The 25,052-nt window shown below is 52.7% G+C and overlaps 1 protein-coding gene across 6 annotated transcripts in view; it reads right to left on the bottom strand.

Moving 5' to 3' along the window:
- Positions 1 to 25,052, bottom strand: part of RGS3 (regulator of G protein signaling 3) — a 113,741-nt gene that overhangs the window by 49,496 nt on the left and 39,193 nt on the right. For 4 of the 6 annotated variants that reach the window (XM_023760099.1, XM_014462228.2, XM_023760098.1 and 1 more), the window contains 4 exons: positions 22,385 to 22,468; positions 16,582 to 16,693; positions 11,508 to 11,551; positions 6,092 to 6,214 (listed from right to left, as the gene is read on the bottom strand). In XM_023760099.1, the coding sequence (XP_023615867.1) occupies positions 6,092 to 6,214; positions 11,508 to 11,551; positions 16,582 to 16,693; positions 22,385 to 22,468 (363 nt within the window). Of the gene's footprint in view, positions 1 to 695; positions 1,473 to 6,091; positions 6,215 to 11,507; positions 11,552 to 16,581; positions 16,694 to 22,384; positions 22,469 to 25,052 lie in introns of those variants that run through there. The other 2 variants (XM_006096292.3, XM_023760101.1) reach the window with 1 other exon arrangement.

Below are 25,052 nucleotides of genomic sequence, written 5' to 3'. Positions count from 1 at the left end.
AGGTAAGCCCTGGGGGCTGTGAACTTCCCACCTTTTGACTCTCTTTCTCAAAAGCCTACTGCTCCCAACTCCCAGAGACATTCCCAGAACTCAGCACTGGTCCCTGCCCAGGCCTGGCCAGGAGGGGGTCTGGGAGGAAGGCCCCATCCTCTCTTGCATCCACTGAGAGAGCAAGGCACAGTGGAGGAGGGGGGAGGGGCGAAGAACTAGGAAATTCTCTCTACTCATTCCAGAGCCTCTACCACATCCCCACCTCCCCAGCCACCATCGAGGACAGGCTAAGGGGACCCCTAACTGATCTCCTCAGAGCCAGTTGGGCCCCTCCTGAGACTGATCTTCTAGAAATGTGCCTGAAACTCTATGACCCTCTTTCTCAAAAGCCTTCACTGGCTGCCCCTGTATCTATTACAAAATCAATAAAATATTAACAATCACAGCCCTGTGCAATATGGCCCCCACCCCCTTATCTGCCTATTCACTGAGCTCCAGCCACAGGGGCCTGGGCCAATTCCTCCTGAATGCCAAGCTTCCCATCTCAGGTCCTCTACCCAGCCTGTCCCATATGCCTGGGACACTCTTTCCAAAGTCCTTGAGTGGCCAAGTCCATTTTCTGGCCTGCAGGTCCCAGCTTAAGAGTTATGATCACCCCTGCCACACACTACACACACACGCACACACAAAATCTAAATAATATTCTCTTACAGGAATCTGTTCTTTTACTTCCTAGATTATCACAGTTTGTAATCACATGAGAGAGTGTGTGTGTGTGTGTGTGTGTGTGTGCGTGCTCATGTTCATTTATTTAATGTGACTCCCCTACTAGGACTGAAATCTTGATAAGAGCAGAGACCAGGTCCATCTCATTCTCCACAGTATCCCCAGGTCCTAGCACAGAGCCTGGTATAAAGTAGATGGCCCCCAAAATATCTGTTGAATGAAGGAATGAGTGAGTGAGTACAGATGAATGAATGGGTGACGATGTCTTCTGGCAGTGGAGGGTCATGGCATTGTTCTCCACTGGGGCTGACCTCCCAACCTCTCCTGCTGCCCCCAAGGCAGGCGCTGGAACCACCAGAAGCCCAGATGCTATTTCACCTCCTTCTTCCTTGTAGGAAATAAGTGTCTGAGTCTTCTCCTTCAGGACTTTCTGATGCCAGTCTGCAGGTGCCCTGAGGCCTCTCACACCACTGCAGTCCTTCTGATGCCAGTCCACACACACCTGTGGGGCTGCTCCCTCCAGATGACCCTAGGCCCACCATCTTGGTCCTCAGTTTTGGGTCCAGTTGAGGTGAGGTTACTGTGTGGTAGGGGATGCCCAAGAAAGGGTTAAGTTGCCAGAAGCAGAGTCCGGCCTTTGGGTTTGCTCAGCCAATCAGAGTCTGTCCTGATGAGGTAAAGCTTCTATCCTGGGTGGCATTGGTTGAGTTGGCCAGCCCCATCTCCTGCTGGAGGGAGCCGTAAGGGTGGAGTTTCTGTGGAACCAGACAGAACTGGAATTAGCTTGCTGTCTACTCAGGCCTGGGCTGCCCGACTCCAGAACCTGCCCCTGCTCCTTTCTACGGCGCTGAGACAGATCCTGGCATCTCCAGGGCCCCGTCTAGCTGCCCAGTAGAGATGACAAGGTGGCACACCTCAGCACCACATCTGGGAAAAGTCTCACAGCCAGAACAGACCCAGGAGGCCTCAGTTTCCCTGCCTGAGCCCTGGAATACAGCAGTTGGTACAGGAAGTGACATGGAGCAGTCGTCACAGGTGCTCAGAGCAGCAGCATTCCGCTTCAATAAACAAGGCCACTAGAGGAATCTTCCTATATAGACATGACTTGATTAATCATCATAATTCACAGAGTTCTTCTTGTGCGCCGCTTTGCTAAGCACATGGCATGAGCCTAATCCTCACAAGAACCCTATTAATCCATCTACTTTGCTGATTAAAAAAAAACTGAGTCTCAGAGTGGCTCAGTGTCTCGCCTGAGGCCGCAGAGCGGGAAAGTTTGTATCTCCCTTATCGCTTGCTATGCTATTTTTGAATGACCTGTTGGCATATCTGTCTCCACCGCTGGACTGTGATCTCGCAAGGAAAGAGCGTGACAGATTCATCCATGCATTGCCACCATCATGCCCAGGGCGTGCCCTCAGAACAGAGTAGAACAGGCTGTACCGCACCCCCTTCTCATCCCTGATGGCTCAGTCAAAAGCCTACCCTCCTCAGAGGCTCCCCAGTGCCCAGCCCAAAGCTGTACACGTGGTGGGCTCAGTGGTGGTTCACGGAACAGATGACAAATGTGCAGCCATGACCCCACTAGACGGCTCTTAGGATCCACCAGGCACCACCTTTAATAGTCAGATTGCCACTCTGGTCCCTGTCACGTCTGTCTAATTCAGCAGTTCTCAACCTGTGGGTCGAGACCCCTTTGGGGGTCGAACGACCCTTTCACAGGGGTCACCTAAGACCATCGGAAAACGCATATATAATTACATATTGTTTTTGTGATTAATCACTATGCTTTCATTATGTTCAATTTCTAACAATGAAATTGGGGGTCACCACAACATGAGGAACTGTATTAAAGGGTCGCGGCATTAGGAAGGTTGAGAACCACTGGTCTAATTAAAGGAAAATTCCATAGGACAGGAATCAGGTCTTGTACATCTCCATGACCCCAAAGGACCTAAACAAGCGTCTGGCACAGAGCAGGCAATTATTATGTATATTTGATTGAATAACCAAAGTCATGTGTCTCTGTCTGCCCTACTTACTAGCTTAGAACCTCAGTGGCCACGGGGAAGACCACCTCTGAGTTCTTCTAGATGAGATGCATGGCAGCATGCCCTGCGCAGGGAGTTTAGTAAAAGGTATCCCAGGCGGAAGAAGAAAGGTAGGTTCCCTCTAGGGATAGATAATGAAGCGAGAGAGGGGACAGATAACGAGGAAGAAGGGAGTGGTGAGCAGAAGACAGAGGCTGGGAGCGCAGAGGGAGTGAGCCATGTATTTCTACGGAAAGATGGAGAGCACGCAGGCCAGCCCCAGCAGCCTCCTACCTACTGTGATCAGCTAATAGTGAGCAAGAAAAAGGCAGTGGATTCCCCAGAGGAAACGCAGTCCACCTGCTGCCGGCCTCATTGTGTCCACCCTGCCACCGCTGGAACCCCCACCCTGCAACCCACAGGCCATAGGCACCTCAAAGACGCACCGCAAGCCTGTGCCTGCCCCTTCCCACCTCCAAGAGAGAAACAGACCTGGCCCCTAAGACAGCAGATTTCACAGGCAGTCGAGTCATGCCACATCTTTAGGGTATAATTCCCTACTGGAGACCGGATGACCCCAGGTCCTCAGCTCTCGTGAGTGACCAGAATCGCAAAGCTTGAAGAGCTGGAAAGAGCCACCAGACCAATGCACAGATGGAACCCCGGAGGCCACGCAGGAAGTGGTTGCCAGAGGACGCACCGCAGGCAGTGCCTCTCTACCCTCCTTTGACTCCATCTTGCTCCAATTCCCTCCGTCCTTCCCAACGATTCACGTTCAGGGCACATCGCATTTATTATGTTTTGAGAATTTGAGGAAAGCTTTGCATTCTCTGAAATGTTTGAAGAATCTCCGTTCAAAGGTGTCAGCAAACACTGGTGAAAGGAATGAGGTTGAGAAGGGGCAGCATAGGAGTGTGGGAGTTGCCTTGATAACCCCTCTTTCCCCAGAGAGGCATTTGAGTTGGGGGGGCGGGGGGGGGGCGGGAGGAGGGTGGTGGCTTGGGCAGTGCCTTCCATTATGCAGCAGAAGGTGGAGCACTCCAGAAAGAACAAAGAAAAGACATGAAGAAAGGCGTGCTGCTCAGTCAGGACAAGTTGGTCAAGCAGGACTCTGCTTAAAAAGCAAGAAGTCAATGTCTGAGCCCTGCTTGGCCTTCCCTCTTCTCTCTCCCCTGGAGGACAGCAACCCTCGTGGAAAGGCTGTGGCCCAGCCCTTGGCAAGGAGTTCACAGTCACCTGCGGCTGCCAGGACCTGATGGAGCTGAGCACAGGCGGGCAGCCACCTGGGCCGAGTCATTTAAAGTTCCTAAAGCCCTGCCACAACTACATGGGGCTGGAGAAAATCATATTGACCAAACTTTCCTCAGGGAGCACTCTGTGAGTGACCAGCAGGAGTATGTTGCTAGGACTCTTTAGTGTGTTGGTGGGAGTGGGTAAAGTTGGACAGCGAGACCCCCAAGGGGCCCGTCGAATAAGATGATTACACAAGTGTCTCCTGAGGAGGGTGGGCCAGGTTCCAGGGAAAGGCTGGGGTGGGCCCAGGTCTCGGGGGAAGAGGCAGTTCTGAGACTATCTCAGCGGTTGGCCTCTCCTTCTTTACCTTTCTCCTGCCCAGCATACAACTTGTCCATCAGACACACGTTTAAGGAGTTTTGATTTGAAGAGGCGACCAACTGTTGCCCGCCCAGGATGCTCATATATCTTGGTGTGGCCCAGAGACCAGGCCCCAAAGCCCGGGGCCTTTCCAGGCTCAGTCAGCCAAGCCCACAACCCTGCAGGGACCAGAGTGTGTCTCAGAAACGCAAGCTACTTTAGTCTCGACTCTCCCCAAGGTACTGAGAGGCTGTTGCGAACACACTCCAAGCCCAGGAACTCTGAAGCTGGGCAGAAAGAACTCTTTCTCCTGAACCAGAAGGAGTTAAGCCCAAGACATAGAAACCTGGAGGGCATGAGTTCGGCCATGCAACATCCCAGGGGCTGCCCCAGTGAATAGGGAGTGGCCTGGCTTCTGACTATAACCAACCCGGGATCAAGACCTCAAGGCAGCCGGCAGCCTCCAACCTCCAGCCTCCAGCCTCCAGCTTCCATGGGTCTCTGTTCAGTAAGAATCTGACTGTGGGAACCAGCCAGCCAGCACGCAACAAGCAGCCCTGACGGAGGTGGGGGCAGTGCACTGCCCACGGCTACTGAGTGCCTACTGCATACCAAGCACTGTGCTATGAACTGTACATGCAACATCTCCTTTAATTCTCACAACAACCCTTTGAGGGAGGATAGCAAAGCTCTAAGTTAGTATAGTGACTTGCTCAAGGCCACACCACCAGTCAGCAGCAGGTTGCCACACCAAAGTCCATGCTCTTCCCACAGTCCTCCCTCAACAAAGTTATCCTGGCCCTCGGCTGGTGTGAAACAAGATAGCTGTCAGGCCTGAGATTGTGCACCACTGCCCAGACACCTCTCCCCCACCTTCTGCCCTCAGCAGACGCCACTGCCCCTACCATATGCCTGCTGCCCAGGGCACGATGGGCTTAACCACATCAGGAAGAAACAACAAGGCCAGGGAGTTTACAGACAGCTACCCTCCATTATCCTCTTCTCCCCCGTCCAGCAGACCAACCACCTTGGCTCCTGCGGCCAACCAGACCAAATCCCCAAACGGCCAACCCTTCAGCAAGAGAAGTACTGACGGCTCACACATGGGGAAATACAGCCGTGCCTTGTGGCTGGCCCCCGGGGGACAAAGGTCAGCTCCCATCCTATCCCCTCCACAGGCACGGGGCCAGCTGAGGAGCCTGCTCCAGGGCAGCCTCAGATGGCGTCTCTCATCTCCCCTGATGCTCCAGTTGGCTGCCCCCACCCCCTGCCAACCCCTCCAGCAAACTCCACTTGGCTCCAGTGGGCTGTGACCTGCTCAAATTAGAGCAGCGTCTGCCGCAAACATCCCCTCCCGAGTATGTCTGCCTTGGGCCAGCGTTAAACACCAGTGTGCTGCCCCTGGCACAGCTCGCCAACGGCAGAGAGGCGCCACATGCCCGGCAGCAGCAGGGAGGCCAGTCCAAATTAGACCTTGCCATGGGCAGACCCAAGAACAGAGCCGAGAATTGATGGGTCATGCTCAGTTTGGCTCTGTCACTCTACCCGAGCAATATGAAACCCGCTCGGTAGCCCCACTGAGGGGCCCAGGGGCAGAGGCATTCAGGCACAGGCCTCCCTGCCAGGAGCTCGTTGTCCAGATCCAAGTCCTGAGCTGAGACAGGTCCCAAGCTCGATTCGGAGGCTCCAGGGTCCAGGCCCCTGAGGGGAAGCCGGGCAGCCAGGGCTGCAGCCCCTGGCGACACCCTTACCTTGCTCTGTGGGGGCGAGGCCGCCAGCTGTTGCTGCTTCGCGATGTTCTCTGACAGGCACCAGCACACTCTCTTCTTCTGCTCCTGCGAGTGCGCCTCCAAAGTGAATAAGCACTCTGCCTTCTGACGTCAGGGAAAACAGAGAGAGGGACGGTCAGGGCTGCTCCCGGGTTCTGGGGGCTCCCAGGCCCGAGCCCATCCCTGGGCTCCAGAGGGCGAGGCTGCAGCAGGGAGGGGAGTGCCCACTAAAAGCCACAAATGCACACGAATCCCCGGTGGCATCGAGGCAACCGGAGGAGCAGGGAAGCTGGTTCGGGGGCCAGCTGGCGAGCCTTGTGTCCACAGGTTGGGGGAAGGGAGGGAGGCAGTGGTTCCCAGCACAGTGGAGGCCTATGGAGAGCCACAGAACAGAAGTGGTGAGGTCACCCCCAGAGACAGGCAGCACAAAGCAGCAGCTGGGAGAGCATGTGGGGAACCTAGAGGGCCAACGTCTTTGCCTTCTGATGCTCTGTGGAGCCAGGACCCCCCTCCTCCAGAGCACAGGACCCCCTCTCCCACCCAGGGCACACTCATCTAGTCACCAAGCCAAGGTTAGATGGGTGATTGGATGGCACACCAACAGAAGCCTTTGGCAAGTCTTCGGCAGGCGCCGTCATGTGGCCTCTAGCCCCACTACTGCCTGGCCTATGAGCTGGGTCTGCTCCATGACTGCTCAACTCCCCTGAGTGCAACAGCAGTCTCTGGCTCTGCTGTCATGTAAATCCCGCTTTGCTATTTAACCTCGTTAAGTGCTGCAGTCTCATCTCCCCAACCCGACTAGACACTCCTTCTTGGAAGGCCTTTCTCATCTGGACCTAGCACCGTGCTTGGCAAGCAATGCTTCGGTAAGCTCTGGCTCCCCGGAGGGACTTCCGGGAGGAGGTCAAAGCCAGGGCAGCCCGGCCTGAGCACCAGCGAGCTGCTGAGACCCAGGGAGTGAGCCCTGGGCAGTCAGAATGTGCCGGGCGGGAGGGGCGGTACAGCACACCCAGTGCTCTCATCCACTGCAGCACGCTCTGGTCAGGGGATTAGGAGCTTTCTGACTCCGCTGGAATTTGATTATAACCTCCCAGGGCTGCGATGAGATGAACTCAGCCAGGGAGCTAAGAGCACAGGCTGGACGGCTTGAAACAGAGAAGACGGTGTTTGTATGCAGTCCTTCCTTGCTGTGCAGTGGAACAGGCCTGGTCTGAATGCCAGCTCTGCCACTTCCTAGCTGCTGACCTCAGGAAAGTCTGTAAAATGGGAACGATCACGCTATCGCCCACGTCTCAGGGCTATTGGGAGGCAAGTGGAGAGGGTCATCTCAGGCCTCAATAAACAGCAGATATTGCTGTTGTCCATCACTCCTTCATTTAATACATATTTGTTGAGCACTTGCTGAGTGTCAGATTGTACTAGGGCCTGGGGGTAAAGGAGAAAAAGGAGAAATAGAGCTCTTGCCCTGAGGTTGGGGGCAAACAATAAACGAATAAACAATGTATTTACAAATTGTGAAAAGGCCATGAAGGGAGAGGGCCTACTTGAGCCCGGTGGCCAGAGGCGGCCTCTCTGAAGGGGCAGCCCTCCGGCGAGGCTGGGACAATCAGGAGCCAGCAAAGAAAGTGCTCGGTAGAAAGTGTTCTAAGCAGAAGGAACAGCAAATGCAAAGGCTCCGAGCTGGGTGGTTACGGCATCCTCTAACAGCATTTAGGAACATTTTCCACCCACCCACCCAACGCAGCCCTCGGGGGTGCCACCCTTCAGGGTGAGGACACCTCCCATGTTAAGTGTTCTCTGGGTGTAGCAATTACTCTCCAGCTCAAAAGTGCTCAGAAGCTGATCTTCCTAAAAGCATCAGAGGAGAAAGAGAAGAAAGCCCTGCCCCCCCCCCCGCCCGGGGCTTCTGGGAACTGGGTGGTTGGGTGAGGCAATCCTATCACTTAACCACAGGTTTCCTCCACTTCCCAGAACCCCCAGCCCACTACAGGGTAGGACACACCCAGCAAAGACCCCAAGATGCCCCATGGAGAAGTCAGGTGGAGCGGGAGACAACCAGCAGGCCGTCTGCGCCCAGTCTCACTGTGTTCCCCTGCGAGGGGAGGGGTGAGGCAGGGAAGAGGCCATCACTCCACAAAGCTGGCCCTGGCAGGAGCCCCCTGGGTTCTGCCTCTACCTTGCTGCTTGGATTTCAGCAAATCCTTTAATCTCCCTGAGTCTCTTTCAGTTCTGAAGCAGAAATTCTGCCATGATAACAATTCCTTTTATCTCATTACCAGTTTTAAAAAGCACTTTGCCATCCACGATCTCAAGAAAAGCTTCTCCTCTTCAGGCCCTAAATCTAGGCCCGGCCCGGTGGCTAGTGGTCTTAGACGGGTACACGTTATTAGGAAGCCCTTGCTCCCCAGGCTCCTCTTGAGGTGCTGCCTAGAGCTCTGAGGCCGGCCTGGCCAAGGGTGACAGCACGGAGCCAGGGAGGCTGAATGGCCATCTGCCTAAGTCTGTCTAAAGCGGGGACCCCAGTGCTGCCCTGGCTGCCCCTGCGGGATGTGCTCTTAATCCATTGTGCGATCTAACCCATCAGCTGCCAGCTGATACACACTCTGCCCTCAGTACCAGGCTCCAGGGTCAAGGGTGTAAGCTACCCTGCAGGCATTCTCACATAACTCATTCACAGGGGGGCCTCCAGACTTCAGGGAGGTTAGCCAAGCAGCACCGGGCCCAGCCCTCTCCATTCGAACATGAGCATCCCCAAGCCATCCAGAAACCCAGCTCCTCTTGGCCTCTTTAAAAGCCCCGCCTTGCCTCACCGCCTCGTTCCTAAATTATTATCTTTGTAAAAACGAAAACCTCTTCTTCTCCAATTTACGTTTGTTCACTTGCTTTGACAAACGTTCTCTCTTTTAATTCAGTTCCCCCAATGACCCTATCACCTAGGGAGGCAGGGAAGGCACAGCTGCTACCATTTTTCAGATGAGAAAACAGAGGCTCAGAGAGGTCAGTTGGCGGCTCCAGGAGATCTCAGGAGAGGAGGCGTTCGAAGTCTGTCTCCCGCCTCCCCCAGAGCCTGTGACTTTGCCACATTAGTATAACCGCGTATGTACATTAATTACAAAGAATGTGAGATATTCCTCTTAACTTTCCTTTTTAAAAGGTCAGTGACTCTAATGGAGAGGAAATGAATATGGAAAGCTCTCCTCCTGTTATGAAGCTGACAAAATAACAGCGACCATTTATTGAGCACTCACTGTGTGCCGAGCTCTGAGCTAAGTGCCTTGGACACCGTATCTTAATGCATCTCATTGAATCACTGCAAAAACCTTGCAAAGTAGGCCTCATCGGCCTTGTTTCAGAGATGAGTATGTAACTTGCCCAGACCACTCAGGTAGGAAAGGGAAGAGCCAAGATTCAAATCCAGGTCTTCTTAACCCCAAGTGCAGACTGAAATTAATGGAGCCAGTATCAGATGCCACGTTGGTCCCTAGCCAACGTGCACTTTGACCCAATGCCCCAGATGCTCTGAAGCCAGTAGTGGGCTGCATCTGTCCCATGGGTTTGCAAGTGCTGAGAGACATTTGTCCAGGGGGATAGAGACCCCAGAGCCAACGACTGCTGAGGGGAAACCCACCCAGGACCTGCTGCTGGGGCACAGTCAGAGCAGCTGCCACGCAGGCAATTGGGGCTTCCTCAGGGCAGTGGAAAACCCTCTCCAAATCCTGACTCTCTGGCCCTGGTTTCTTCTCTGGGTACCACCTGCCTGTTAGGCAGTGGAACGAAACCGCTTGTCACAAGTTCCAACTAAGATGTGAGTTCTGGGTTCTCCGTGGGGTCCAGAACCACCGTGTCAAGCCTGTCCCAAGGAACAGAGCAAGCAGCCCGCTCTCGTCTTCCTTCATCACGGACATGCCTCTCACACGCAACAGCCCATTAAGAGAAAAGAGAGGCTTCTGGCTGGCGGTGAGCTTCAACCCCCCAGCCCCGTGGGGTCAGATCACCTGGCACTTTACTGAAATAAAAGGTCCCAGATCAATATCCCTTCATCAGTCTTTGGAGCCTAGGAGGTCACAGCTCCCAGGAAATGAATGAGCAGAAGTGCTTTTCTCTGGGAAAAACAAACCCAGCTTGGCAGGAAGCCCTCTTGGCATTAAAGAACGTGGAGCTTCATTTCAGGCCCTGCCGGAGGGAATGGGATCCAGAGGGGTGGGCATGGAGGGGCCGATGCTCTGGCTCTTCCCAGCCTGGCTCGCAGCTTCTAAGCTGCTCACTGTGCTCTGCAGAACTGAATACCAGCTACCTCTGCAGTGCCTCTGCCAGCTACTCTCAGGGCCTGGTGGATGTGCTGACACAGGGGAGGATGTCCACTGCCTTCTGGCCCTCGGGTTGCCATTCTAGGCAGCCGGCATCCCCAGCTCAGTTCTGACGATGTGCACTGTCCTTTGCAACTCTCTGCTCTCCCCTGAAGCTAACATCAAAACGTCTTCTCCCCAGAGGCCTGCACCTCTTATCTTAGCCAGGAACTGAAGGAATGATTTTCAATCACAAATGACACACACTCCTTCTCAAAAGGGCGGCCTCCTCTTGGCCAGCCGGGGTAGACCAGGCCCCACCCACAGGGTGTGGCCAGTGTAGACTTTCCCAGGTTCCCAGGACTGTTGGGCGGGACAGACCTAAGCAGAAGCAGAGGGCAGGAATGGGTCTAATGAACCCTTGCTTGGGACAGAGAGCGCCCCCGCTCATATTAGCAGAGACACAGGTTGCAAATAAAAAATTCTCTGAAAATGGAAAAGAATTTGATGGCTCAGTCGTAGCTCTCAGTTTTTTTCACCACCAAGAACCTCTGATGAAAGCCCTGGTTTGGTGATATATTTTATCTCCCAAACCATATTAAGCAATAAGCTGTTTGCCCAATTTTGCTCAGCAAAGGCCTACCACGGCCCATCTGAGCTTCTGTTCAGACTGAGATAACCAGGACTACCAGTCACACTGAGCCCGAAACACAGACATGTGATGTGTTCTTTAGGCTGTATTGTCTGACTCAGGTAAAGGTACAGTGACCTCTGGGCCATTTCAAACACTGACAAGACCCTTAGGAGAGGCTCCCAAATAAATCGGGTGATGGGCAGCTGTCACTGTGACCCCTGCAGGTGCTGGAGACCAGGGGGTCCTGAGCAGGAGGTCAGTGTCCTCTGCTCTTCTACACGAAGGTCAGAGACACAGGGGCAGGGCCGGCTGTTGCCTATCACACCGAGCAGGAAACCGCCATGCCAGACCTGCCCAGGACCACTCGCCCGAGGTGGGATGGAGGCGGCATCAGAATCCTGCACTAGAACCTATCCCAGCAGCTCCTCTCAAGCACCAGGTCACGGATCTCTCCTCAAAGGCAGAGAGAAGGACTCACCTCTGCCAGATACAGCACGCAGAATTTCAGGTCTTCCGAGGGACCTTTGGGAACAAACAGGAAGGCTTGCATTAGAATTGGCTACTGTCTCAGCAGTTTGCTCCAGCACGGTCTCACCCAGAGGGCTGTGTGGTACTTCCTGGAGAGAGAGAAAGGAGCAGGTCCGGGAGACAGGGAAGTCTCTGGGGCAAATGCCACTTAGTGACTAGCAGGTTGGGACACAGCTGGAAGGCCTCTGCCTGCAGGTCAGCCTGACTGGAGGAACGCTGGGATCGCACCCCCACGAGGCAGCCAGGAGCCCGCTTTGGGCATCAAACAGCCAGGTTCAGGGAGCTCTCATCCATCCCAGGAGGCCGCTCCCTTCCCATACCGCTGGGAGGGAGGGAGCCCTGATAAGAAGTCTGTCGTGTTTAAGGACCCCATCATTTCCAAGCTTCTGCCAGCTCTTTGTGTTGCTAAGGCTGGGAACAAAGGGAGCTGGTTTCTTTTGTTTAAAACACACTGGGATGTTTCCTTGGCTTTCCAGAGCAGACCTTAGTGCCAAGGGAGAAACAAAGAGGTCTAAGTAAGAAAATAACAGAAATTTGGGTTTAGAAGCTAGCACTGAGAGAAGAGAAGGCGCTCTGTAGCAGGGAGGGGAAAGCCCAGGATTTGGGAGCCTCAGGGACACAGGAAGCCGAGGTTGGGGGAATGCAGCCTAGGACACATTCCCGATGATGAGGGACAGCTGACGATTGCCTTGACCACATTTCCATGCTGTGACACCCCACCACCGCCCTCCTGCATGACCCCAACCCTTCACTGAAGTCGACTCCGCCTCATGGCCTTGTGCTGGCAGCACTTGGAGAGAAAGACAGAATGGGGGCAGCGCTCAGCAGGGCTCAGAGCCTCCTAAAAGGATGACGAGCCTCCAGAGCCAAGGGTGCCAGCGAGGAGCTGCAGCTGTGGGAAAGCAGGCTGCAAGGTGGCTGACCCAGGAGGGACCACAGTCCCACCAGAAACCCTTCTGAACCTTAGACCAGTGGTTCTCAACCTTCCTAATGCCACAACCCTTTAATACAGTTCCTCATGTTGTGGTGACCCCCAATTTCATTGTTAGAAATTGAACATAATTAAAGCATGGTGATTAATCACAAAAACAATATGTAATTATATATGTGTTTTCCGATGGTCTTAGGCGACCCCTGTGAAAGGGTCGTTCGACCCCCAAAGGGGTCACGACCCACAGGTTGAGAACCACTGCCTCAGACTGAGCTCTGGACTCTCCAGAGTGTGGACATGGGGTGAGCGTAAAGGAAAAGGACAGGGGTATTTGGGTTTCTATGCTCCAAATGCTTTTGCCATGCTGAAATGTAGCAAGGAGTCATTTGGTTCCTGGGTGGGCCTTGCTTCCCACTAATGAATGTGTGGGTCCGTTAGAAGGATCCCCAGTCAGGGTCTGTGGAGGGCCCAGCGGGGCTTTCCCACCCAGGTCTGACCCCACAGTCATTTCCCAAAGTTCTCTCAGGCCTGGACTGGGATCCCAAACTCGGCCATTCACCAAGGCCTGTCCACCCTGCGAGATAAACCAAGAGGGTTATTGTCTCCATTTTCCAGATGCAGAAACTGAGGCCCGGGGAGGGAACACGACTTGTACACGGCATACAGTCAGAAAGTGAGAGCTGAGATCTGAACCCAGGACTCCCTGCCTCCCAAGCCTGTGTTCTGACCACTGTGTCACACTTCTGCCCCCAAAACCAGTTTACTTCTCTCTTATTCCACCGGCCGTGTGCTCCCGAGGTGGAAATGCCCCCCTTCCTCCACACCCCCTGGCAGCCAGCGCTGAGGTGGACTCTGAGGATGTGCTCAGAAAAGGTCACCGACTACATTTCTCTCCAAACATTCCAGTGGCTGGGACCTCGGCGGCTGAGCCTTCAAGGCTGGGCACCTGGCTCCCCAGGGTGGATAGAGAGCCCACGAGTCAGCTAGACATTTCCAGGCCATCCTGAGAGAACAGAGCAGGCCAGGAAGACAGACACACTGTGGGCGGGATGCTGGCCGCCCGGGAGGCAGAAACACAAAGAACCAGTGCAAAGTCAGTGGGTGGCAGAAGCAGGAAGAGGCCACAATGGGCCCTGGCTGACCGGAGATGTCCCGATTGTTAGCGCCAGCTCTCCGCCTGTTCCCATCACACTGCGATGCAGCCCCGCTGAAGCTTGGGGGAAGCTGGACAGGAGGGCAGGCGAGTAAGAAGCCCTCCGGCCCCCAAGCTGAGGCAGTGCGTCCGGTCTCCTTTCGGTCATTCATGCGTTCACCCAACAAACATTCCTTGAGCACCCACAACGTTCTGGGCCCCATGCTAGACCCTGGGAATGTGCTTTTCCAGCGGAGACAAGCACCCTTCAGACAAGGCATCCGCGGGAGCCCTTGGTCCCCGAGTGGGGCTGATTCCCCCCGGCCAGGGGAGCAACCCTCGCCAGTCCCAGCCCGCAGGAAAAGCTGGGCGTGTTCCTTGTTTACCATCTTCTTTGCCCCAAACTGAACTCTTCACACATGTTGATTTTGAAAGAAACAGGAAGCCTAGGAGTGTGCGCGATGTTAATTGTTCCTGCAACAGAAGCTCCAGCTGAGCCCCAAATGCATCTCTTAAAAGCCTCACTCAGGCCCTGGCCTCCGCAGCGGGTCTCTGGGGGCACAAGGGAGGGGGGCAGGAAATCGGGCGCCAGGGTTCAGGACACTGGGTTCTGCAGCTCCAACTCGGACTGCAGGAGAAGGGGTCACTGGACTCAGAGAACCCCAGGCAGGACCCACAGGGCTGTCTCAGGGGATGCGGGGAGCGGGGAGGCGAGGGCTCCACCAATGCCTGGAAAGAAATCTAAGCAACGGAATGTGCACCGTGAGTGCTCAGTGTCACTGAGCCATTTCCTTTGCTCTCAGCAGCCCGTGGGCTCCCTGGAGAGCCATGTTCAGTGTTTGCTCACCGACACTGCTGAAAAAGGGCAAGGCAATCTGTCTGCTCCAAACCATCTGCCCAGCAGACCCAGGACAGGCATGCATGCATACGTGTGCACACACATGCATACACACATGCACACCTCCCATGCCAATCCAAACGGGCTCTAATAGCATGGTCATCTCTCCCCTGAGGAATGCTGGCCTTGGTCACCCTCAGCTTGCCATCTGCGGGGAGAGGGTGTGGTCTCCAGCCTGAGGAAGCCAGGCCTGCACGAGGCTGTAGCTCACACGGGCTCAGCATCTGGAAAGTATCGGTGCAACGCCTCAAGGCCCCGCACCACCTACCATGACCATCCACCACCCAGTGGAGGACAGCGCTCACCAAGCCTCGAACTTCAAACCTTGAGGCTGGGGGCTTCAGGTGGGGAAGATCCAACCAATTTCCAGTCAAGGCCCCCTGAGGGGCAGAAGCTGGACATACAGGCACTGTCTAGCTCCCCACGGCCACCTCAGGGTCTGTCTGGGCACATCAGGGCTGGGAGGGGACACAAAGGACTGGCCCCAGAAGCCCAGAACATAGAAAGAGCCAGCCGAAGTCACATGGCATGTTAGCAGCAAAGCGCAGCCCAGACCCCAAACTCCCAGCTGCTACCCTTGGCTCTTCCACTGCCCTCGCCGCTCCCATCCCAACGCCTACCCAAAGCACAGCCAGTTTGAGCCCCCCTCCTTTTCCCTCCCTCCTTTTCGCAGGAGGATGAGCACTGTCCCCCAATAAGAGTTCGGTTCTATAATCAATCTGCCCATGTCACCAAGCACTGCTCCCCAGTACTCCTCACAGCTGAGCTGTCTGAGTTGGGGATGGGCAGATGCATGAAGGAAGAGACTATACTGTGTGTGTGTGTGTGTGTGTGTGTGTGCAGGGGGTGGGAGGACTTGACAATGGGCATGTAGGGGAAGCTGGTGAGAGGGAGGGAGGAAAGGGCAGAGCAGCAGGAAACCGAGGGCAGTAGCTCTCAGCTCCCATGAGAGCTCCCTGCAATGCCAGGGTCTGAGCTGAACTTGCTCAGCGGGCTGCTCCTCACCACTGACCTTGGGCAGGGGAGCCCGCCCCGAGGGAGGGGTGGCCTCTGAGCGAGGTGACTTGCTGTTTCCCCTCAGTGGCTGGCCCGGTCAGTGGGCAGGAGGAAGGCAGAGGCAGAGAAGAAGTTGTAAGACTTCCTGTGGGGTGGCAGGAGTGGAGGTTCTCACACTGCCTGGTGTCTGAGGAGGAAGGCCAGCAGGGGCTGAGCACACAGGTTGGGTTGCAAACAGGCAGGAAGTTTTCCTGGAGCAAAACCCATCAAAACAGAATTCTTTCGCCGGGTAATATTTTCCTCCCTGCCCGTCACCCACACTCAAACAGGTCTGTTGTTGTTTTCATAATCTGGGAGAGGAAATCAAGCCCCTTTCAGCGGAGACCTCAGGCGCCAAACCAAACCGCTCGGCAGATACTCCCAGCTGGCTTCCCGTCGATGGAAAGTTTAGGGTAGAGGTTCACTCCACACTCCCCTGTGCTCCTGCTTGCAAGCCCCCGGCCACATGTGCTGCAAAGCAATCAAGCGGAACGGGGAAGGAGCAGTGGTCTCTTGTCCCGGATACGTGTGGTGAGTGCGGTGACAACTAGCATTTACTGGGCACCCAGTGCGGGTCCGGCACTTTACACATATGACCTAATTTACTCTTCACAACAACCACCTGAAATGCTATTGGTAGCCCACATTCACACATAAGGAAACAGGCCCAGAGTGGTTAAGTAACTTGCCCAAGGTCACACAGGTAGTGAGGGGCAGGGCCAAGATCTGAACATAGATCCAAGTCCAGAGCTCATCCCACCTCCATAGCCTCCCTAAACATCTCTGGAACAGAAACCTCCCAGCAAAGGTCGGGGTATACAGGGAGGCTTACCAGCCTAGAGTGGAATACCAGTGTGTGAGCGCCCTCCCGCCCAGGGCCAGGACCTGACCACACATGTTGTGCCCCACTGACAGCTGGCAGCTCAGCACCAGGGGGGCTGGACCCAAACTGAGCATCCAGGCTGCCCAGAGCAGTAGCCCTGGGGCAAGTGGGGAGAGGGCCCAGGGCACCTTGGGCATAAACTTACCTTCCTGCAGCTTCACGCTCTGGAGGTAGAGGGGGTTCCTCAGGACGTTGCAGCGGCCCGGCTCGTCCTCCTTGGTGAAGAGCAGCAGGTCCGAATAGGCAAACAGTGTCACCTGCGTCAGGCGAGAGCAAACAGAACGGGCTCCTCAGCTGTCCCAGAGGCCAGGAGCCACGGCCTCCCTCAGGGCCCAGGGGAAGGAGCCCTTGTCTTCTTAGGCAAATTCAATGTGGCCTCGACCAAGGGCAGAGACCTGGCCTGGAGTCAAGACCACCCCTTTGCCCTACAGTTTTCTGCAGCTCCGCTCCTCACATTAGGAGAATACAGAACCAAAAAACCCAGCTTCACCGTCTCGGCAGATGGCCCCTGCAAGCCTCGCCACAGCCTGACGCTGCACAGGCCCTCCGCTCTGTCCAAGAGCCCCTGGGATCTCCAGCCCAGCACCCTTGGCTCAGAGCTGTCCTTAAGCCGCAGGATGTCCTGCACCTGCTTGTATTCTCCGCTAAACATCTGGCTGAGAGAGCACTGGACTTGAACTCAGAAGTCATGAGGCTCTATCCCCTAAGAAGCCATAAAAACTCGGTTAAGTCTCCTGCGTTTTCTCATCTGCACAAACGGGGAGAGTCCCCGCCCGGCTCCCTCAGAAGCTCCGAGCAGACGGTGAACTGAAGCACGGTGCAAAGTGAGGTACTATTACCAAGTTCCTTTCAGGAATGTTAACTGCAGTTATACGCAATCAGTTGAAGAAGAAGTCGGTTACTTACACTCCGATACAGACATGCGCATAACTGTTATCTCTTTCATGCACTAGCTGCTCCAAAAATAAAGGAGAAGGCTATTTTTAGACATTATAGGTAAACCAACAGGCATGCTCAGCATATTTTTGTGCTGTAAAAGTCCACTTGATCCTCTACTGCCACAAAAGATTACGCTGCTCTTTGTTGGTGTAAATCCTGCAGTGGCCTCTAGTCAAGAGCAATAATTTCCAATTTTAGATCCTTCAGAGAAAACAGAAGATGATTGATTATGCGAACTTCCCTTGCAGGTGTCAAAATCTGACACTTCCTCTCTTCTGAAGTAAGAAGAGTCTGCCAGGCCCAGCCGGCCTGGCTCAGTGGTTGAGCATCAACCTATGAACCAAGAGGTCACGGTTTGATGCCCAGTCGGGGCATATGCCCAGGTTGCGGGCTTGATTCCCAGTGGGGGGCGTGCAGAAGGCAGCCGATCCATGATTCTCTCTCGTCACTGATGTTTCTATCTCTCTCCCCCTCTCCCTTCCTCTCTGAAATCAATAAAAATATTTTTTTTAAAAAGAAGAAGAGTCTGCCAGCACAGCAGGGCCTGGCATGTGCTACTAAGGGTCACAATGAGTGTGTGTGCTGGATTGTCACTGAAATTTAAGAAGCCAACATGTTGACATTTAGCTATCAGACCGTTAAAGATGACCTAACAACTGTACCTCTGAGACCACCCTTTAGAAACATTTACAAGGCTGTACAGTATGAACCCACAAGGATGTTCTCAGTAATATTTTTATAATAAGAAAAGGATATAAACTGAGGTTGAAGAAGGTGAAGGGAGTCTACGGTGACAGAAAGAGACTAGACTTTGAGTGGTGAGCCACAATGCAATATACAGAGGATGTATCATAGAATGGTATACTTGAATAACCTTACATAACCTCATAACCAATACGTACATAACCTTATAGCCAATGCCACACCAATAAATTTAATATTTTTTAAAAGTACATAAACTAATGGGAGTAGGGATGATGTAAAAACAAAGAGTAAAATAAAATAAATAAGAGAAGGGTAAAAAAAAATGAGCATAAATGCCCTTCAAGAGAAGATGGAAAAAATAAATGATAGAATATGATAGAATTTTATGCAACGACTAAAAGGATAAAGTAGAGCTACGTAGACAGAAGCTGAAATCTGTCAAAACAGTGCAATGTGTAAAAATACCAAGAGGATAATCCAATTTTGTGAAACGAAACTATAAATCAGTCTATATTTAACATTTCACTCTGGAGAGTGGATTTTACTTCACACATCTCTGCTTAATTTGCATTATTGTGCAATGAAAATCTGTTACTTTTATCATTTAAAAAAAATGCATAAATATTTTTCAAAGAACCGCTCGGCTTCTTGAGCATAGCAGAAACACAGAGGTCTGAGGGAATCTGGGCCACAGAGTCCATAGGAGGCATCCTTGGGCAAGAGGTTCTCAGGGGCTCTGGCTCCTATCATGGGACCAAACATGAGGGTTCTGGAACCGTGAGCTGGAAGGGATCTTGGCCGTGATGCTATCTAACCCCCTTCCCACCACAGCCCTGCCCCAACACAACCCATCAAAAGCCTCCATTTGTTAAGCACTTATATTTCTGCTCAGTGGATCCGCACTTGTAAATAACATCATTGCCCTCAGTTATAGAGATGAGGACCCTGCAGCTCAGAGAGGTTAATAAGTGGCACAGCAGGGACCATTGCCCAGGTCTGGCTATCCCCGAAGCGCTCACTATACAGAGAGGTAGCAATATGCCTACAGTTGTCCTGTCTCTGAATGTGAAAGAATCCAAGCAGGGACCAAAAAAAAAGAGGAGCAAAGGAGACTGGGAAAAAATGAAATTAAGGGAGGGAAAGAAAATGACCCGAGAATTCAGAAGGATTTGAGGGGTTGGTTGTCTGAGGAGAGAGCTTCAAAGTCCAAACAGTGAAAAGAAGAAGGCTCTAAACACCCAACACGAGCAAACCGCCAGGCTCCCCCGCCCACTCAAGGGGAACCTGGTAGTCACCTGTGGACCCACCAGGAAGCTGGCGGGGGGAGGGATTGGAGAAGACAGTCTGTTAGGAGCCTATAAAGTCAAAAAATGGCCCAGGCCAGAAAGAACTGGATAGAGGGTAACTGCCCATGGGCAAGGTACAAAAAGCCCCAGGCTGCTGCCCTGGCCCCGATTCCCAGAGCTGGAAATGTGGTCTAGACAGGAAGTGATTAAGGCATGAACGAAGAATTTCCCCCAAGGTCGGGTCAGGGAAAGGACAGAGCTGGCACACAGCTGAAGGCAGGGCAGAGGAGCAAGCGTGCCAGGGGACGCAGGTGGGCCCCTCTCCCATCTCACCAGAATCCTGCGGACTGGGCTCCCGCAGAAGCCTCAGCGGCCCACAGGGGAGTGATGCCCATCTCCTTGGCCCCAGGTGCCTACCAGGTGTCTTCCCACGTTTGTTCCGAAGACACATCTGTTTTCCCAAAGGGTCAAGGGCTGAGGGATTGGTTAGGGAATCATCGCAACTTGGAGGGTCACTTCTCCCAGGTAACCTAACCAAGCCTCCTCCAGGAATCTGGTCTAGGGGCAGGGTTTGCAGAGAAGACCTTGGCGCCTTAGTTAATGGTAAACTCAGTGAGTCAGTGTGTAAAGGAGGGTGTGTCTGTCTTGGGCCCTGTAGCACTCCTGGAAGCTCTCGCACAGGGCCTGGCCACACTGCAGACACTCAGTACCTATTGTTCGAACGTATAAATCAGATTACTCCATTATGCTGATTTGATCTCACGGCACATTAATGAAGTCTGTGACTTCCGGGACGGGGTGTGATGAGGGCAGTTCAGGGTGTGGGTCTGGATCAGCTCACAGACATTAGCAAACTGGAGCATGCTCAGAGCAGAGGCGGGACCAAGAACCAAGGGGGATATCCCGGAATAAAGATTCCTGTTGAGCATAAGGGAGAGATTTCTACAATTTAGCACTCTCCATGAAAAAAAACACACCCACAAACAAACAATGTTTGCAGGGACCACCTCTGCAGACTCAACAACTGGCTAGGAAACCAGCTGGACGTTACAGGGAAGCGATTAGAATGACGACTCCTGAGGACTAACCAGCATTGCGAGTCTACGAACTTATTCAAGCCCCTCTTGGACTGGTTTATATATTTGGCCTGAATAACAGATGCCAAGACGCACACATTTGCTTCCTAGCATAATTCAAGAAAAACAAATACATTTATTTTACTTGTCTCAAATTGCTTCTTTCAGTCTTCAAAAAGGGAGTCTTCTTGGTTCTAAGGCCCCAAAGATCCACTAGCAAAGAACTTTGGAACAGACTGTAATCAGCCTATGACTTCAGCTTGTGTTTGCTAGTTTGTTTTTAAACAAACAAGCCAGAGGCAGCACGGCATTGTGGGAAGCACTGTTGAGCCAGAGATCTGAGTGCTAATCCTGGCTCCATCTCTTATAGCCTTAAGATCCAATTAATCTCGCTGGAGCCTCAGTTTCCTCATCTATAGAGTGGGGACAACGTGCCTCTCCTGGGGTGCTATAAGAACTAACTGAGATCTGGTATGTGAAATGCACGCACAGGGAGGGTATCCTAATAAGTGCTCAGTGTTTGCAGACTTCATGGTCAGTGGACAAACACAAGAGCAAATGTAGACGTGTGTATGTATTTCAGGGCAGCTGCCATTTCTAAGTGCCTTCTTTGAAATCTTAGGAGTTTGTAGTCCCACCTCACTTTCTGACCCTGGCCACCTGACATAGTTCCCCCACACCCTTATTTACCAAGCACAGTTCCAGGTGACTTATTCCTAAAATTCAAATCCCTCTCAATAGATGAAGTTTTACTCCCATGAAGGCAACTCAGAAGATATGCCAAGGTTCTTAAGAAAGTTCCCCAAGAAGAGGTCTAGAAATGTAGTGAGTAATGCCAGTGCGGCAGAAATAAGCTCGCAGTGTCCCCAGGGAGCTCCTTTGAAAGCCATGATGCTCATTTGGAATATATGAGCTATGGCCTGCTTGTTAAAAGAAAAAAAACAAAAGCAGCCTCCTGCTTTAGCCACAATTACGCATAATGTCCCAGAATGCTGGGCTGAAAAGGCCCTTAGACAACAGCTGCCTCAAACACACACACACACACACACACACACACACACACACACACACACACACACTGCTGAGATGAGAAGACCGAGGAAGAAGGAAGAAGTCCAGCAGCAGAACAGGAGCTGGCTATATGCTTTCTGCCTCCAAGTTTCCTGATCTTTCCACACTACCCCACGCTGTCACTCAATCCAGCCAGCCATGCTGCCAGCATTGAGTCAGGGCCTGACCTGCAGCAAGCCCCTTACCCTTTCTTCCAGGCTCCCAGGTAGCCTTGAAGATCCCAGGGCTCTGACCTCTGTGCCCCAGGAGGTTTAAGCTCACAGGACTGAGCTGGAACCCGGCCAGCTCTGGGGATTGTGTGGGTGAGTGAAATTCCCCGAGTCAGATATCAGCAGGGGCCAGCTCCCACGAAGACTGGCATGATCTCCATCCCCAGGCCTCTGTTGACAGAGCTAAAGCCCAGGAGAAATTTCAGACTTGTCCCTTAGGAGAGGATTTGGGATTTGGGTTAATACAGACCCACAAAACCTGCATAACTGATGCTCCTCTAAAAATTCCCTTTGGCTGACAGCTTTCATCTTCTCACCTACAAAGCCATTCATCACACCTGAGAGGAATGGCCACCTCCTCTGTTCCTTAGAGGAAGTTAGGACAAATAATGGGGTGTCTTCAGGGGCCGGGAAAACGTTCTAACCATCAAAGATGGACTAAACAGCTTTGAGAGGTAGTGAGCTCCTTCTCGCTGGAAATGTACAAGAAAAAGTTGGGTCACCGTTTGGTAAGGAGGGCGTGGAGGGGGATGGAAGACTTGTGGTATTTTCTACCCGGAGATTGTACAATTCTAAGGAAGACAGGAAAGTTAGGGGCCTGGAGAATGGCCCAGGAAGCCCCCCAGGGCGCCCCATCTGGGAACGGCGTGTGTCAGCCTTACCTCGGCAGCCTTGTTCCTCCCCTCGTACAGCAGCAGCTCCTCTGACAACAGGAGGGTCCGGGCAGGGTTACAGAGATCTAAAGGCTGAAAGCAGAGTGGGCAGTTCAGAGAGGCCTGATGGAGACGGTTGGGGGTCAGGGGGTGACAGCTTGACAAAGCCAGACACAGAAAAGTCTGCCAGCCCTGCCTGCTCCCCAAGAACCCACACGCCCCCTCATACGCAGATGGAAACAGAAAGACAAAGGCTCTGGTCCCGGGCGGAACTGTAGCTGCCACCTTCACCACCAGCCCTCACCGCGAAAGCTGCACTCTCTGGCAGGAAGTCCAACCACACATTGCAGTCCTCCCCGCCCCCCGCTCCTCCACTGCACTGGGCTCCTGGGACTTCCCAGGCCCCACACTCCCCCATCTGTCCTGCTCATGCCTCACGGGATGGTCCCTGCTGTTAGGTCCAGGCTCTCAGGATACGAAACTGGACCAGATTTGGTCACCTGAGTCCCTTCAAAGCCAGGCCAGCCCCTGCTCTACATCCGTGACACACTGAAGCGCACTGACTTCTTCTCGGCCATCAGTTTCCAGGAACCAATTCTCACCCAAACCTCTTTTTTTTAATATATTTTTATTAATTTCAGGGAGGAAGGGAGAGGAGGAAGGGAGAGGGAGAGAGAGAGAAACATCAATGATGAGAGAGAATCATTGGTTGGCTGCCTCCTTGCACGCCCCACACTGGAGATCGAGCCCACAACCCGGGTATGTGCCCTTGGCCGGAATCGAACCTGGGACCCTTCAGTCCGCAGGCCGACGGTCTATCCACTGAACCAAATGGGCTAGGGCCTCACCCAAACCTCTTACCCTACCCCATCATCCTGCTCCATCCCTGCCCAGCTCAGGGAGAGCTCCCTAAGCTCGGATGAGCCTGCAGGACTTATCCTCATGCATGCATACTTATAACACGGCTTCCAGGCACCTGACACCAAGCAAGGTGCTGGAGGAAAGAGAATGAAGCAAATGTCAACTACACACAACAACCTGGATGGATCTTACAAAGAATGTGAAGCAAAGGAAGCGGGGCCCAAAGGAATGCATGCGATACGGTTTCATTAAATAACATTCAAAAAGAGGCCAAATCAAATATGTTATTTAGGAAAGCACGCATAGATGGTAAAACTAACGAGAAGCAAGGAAATGGTTGTCATAACGTCGGGTTAGAGGGTACGTCTGCCGGGAAGGCGGGCATTCTGATGGAGGAGAGATAAAATGGCCCCTGGAGTGGCAGCAAGGGTGGGTTCCTTCATCTTAGCGCATGTCTGCTTTAGAATTATGTGTTAAACTGTGCACTTAAGTGTTGTGCCATTTTTTGGTGTATGTATTTTATCATGTTAAAATTTTTATAACTTTTTAAAAGCTTGTTTTAGTTTGTTTGTAAACATTTTAAAACAAAAACAAAAAAATAACCCCTGTGAATGCCAAGACCTTTGTGGTTACATCCCAAGAGAGAGAAGAGACCAAGAGAAAGGCCAAGGGCAGCCCTCCCGATGGAGTTGTCTGGGAGAGGCATGTCACCTGCCAGAGGTCGGGGTGCCCTAAGCGGTGTATCTAAGACCCACTAGACAGTGACAGAACTAGACTCAGATGCCAGGAAGGCCAGAGAAGGAAACAGTGGTAAGAAATGAAGCCCTTGGGACACTGTCACCTCTACGCTGCTGACACGAGGATACACTAATCAAGTCTTTATGGAGAGCAGTTTGTCCATATGTCTAAAGGGCCTTGCAAAAGTTTATGGCCTGTGACTCAGTCATTTCACTCCTAGGAAGCTCTTCCAAGGAAAATAATCAGAGCGGCAAATCATGCACAAGGATTTTCCTCGCAGGGTTATTTATAATAAGAAGTAGACATAACATAAGTGTCTGCATAGAGAACTGGTTAAATAAATAGGGTACATCTATATCATACAGCAGTGTGCAACCGCTACACCACACAGGCACGAAGAGTATTTAATGATGTGGGAAATGTTTGTGCAGTTTTCATTTTAAAAAAGCAACGGGATGGATCTCAGAGGGAAAGTGGTGGTGGTGGGGGAATTAACCCGAGAACTTATATGCATATATGCATAACCCATGGACACAGATAATAGTGTGGTGAAGGCCTGGGGGGCAGGGGTAGATGGAGGGAAACAATAGGGGGAAGGAGGCATCTGTAATACTTTCAACAATAAAGATAAATTTTTAAATAAATAAATAAGCCACAGGATATAAAATGTACAATAAGACCTGTTTGGGGGGGTTTTTTCAATGTGTATATGCACACAGCAAAGACACCTAAATGCTCACACTGGTGATGTCTGGGTGGTGAAATAAAGGTTTAGAAACAGGGAGGAAGTGAGGGAAGAGGAGGGGAAAGGAAGAGAATGGAGATTTAAGTGAATCTCAGGCCACCCGCTACTACTGGCCAGACATGTTTGCTTAGGCTGAAGAGCCCAGACAAGATGTCAGACCTCAAGGTCTGGACATTTCCAAACAATGAGCCACTGGATGGGCCAGCAAGCAGAAGCCTCAGCACACAGGCCCTGTGACCGCACAACAAGTGTCTGGAGTGTGCCTGGCCTGTCCCCAGAGAAAGGGGAGGTTGGGGGGAAGCGAGGAGGGGACCCCCTTATTTGTGGGCTCCC

The sequence above is a fragment of the Myotis lucifugus genome, unplaced genomic scaffold, assembly GCF_000147115.1.
Source record: "Myotis lucifugus unplaced genomic scaffold, Myoluc2.0 scaffold_173, whole genome shotgun sequence".
NCBI classification, from domain to species: domain Eukaryota; kingdom Metazoa; phylum Chordata; class Mammalia; order Chiroptera; family Vespertilionidae; genus Myotis; species Myotis lucifugus.
Note: the sequence above shows the minus strand (reverse complement) of the source record. Positions and strands in the feature narration are given on the sequence as shown.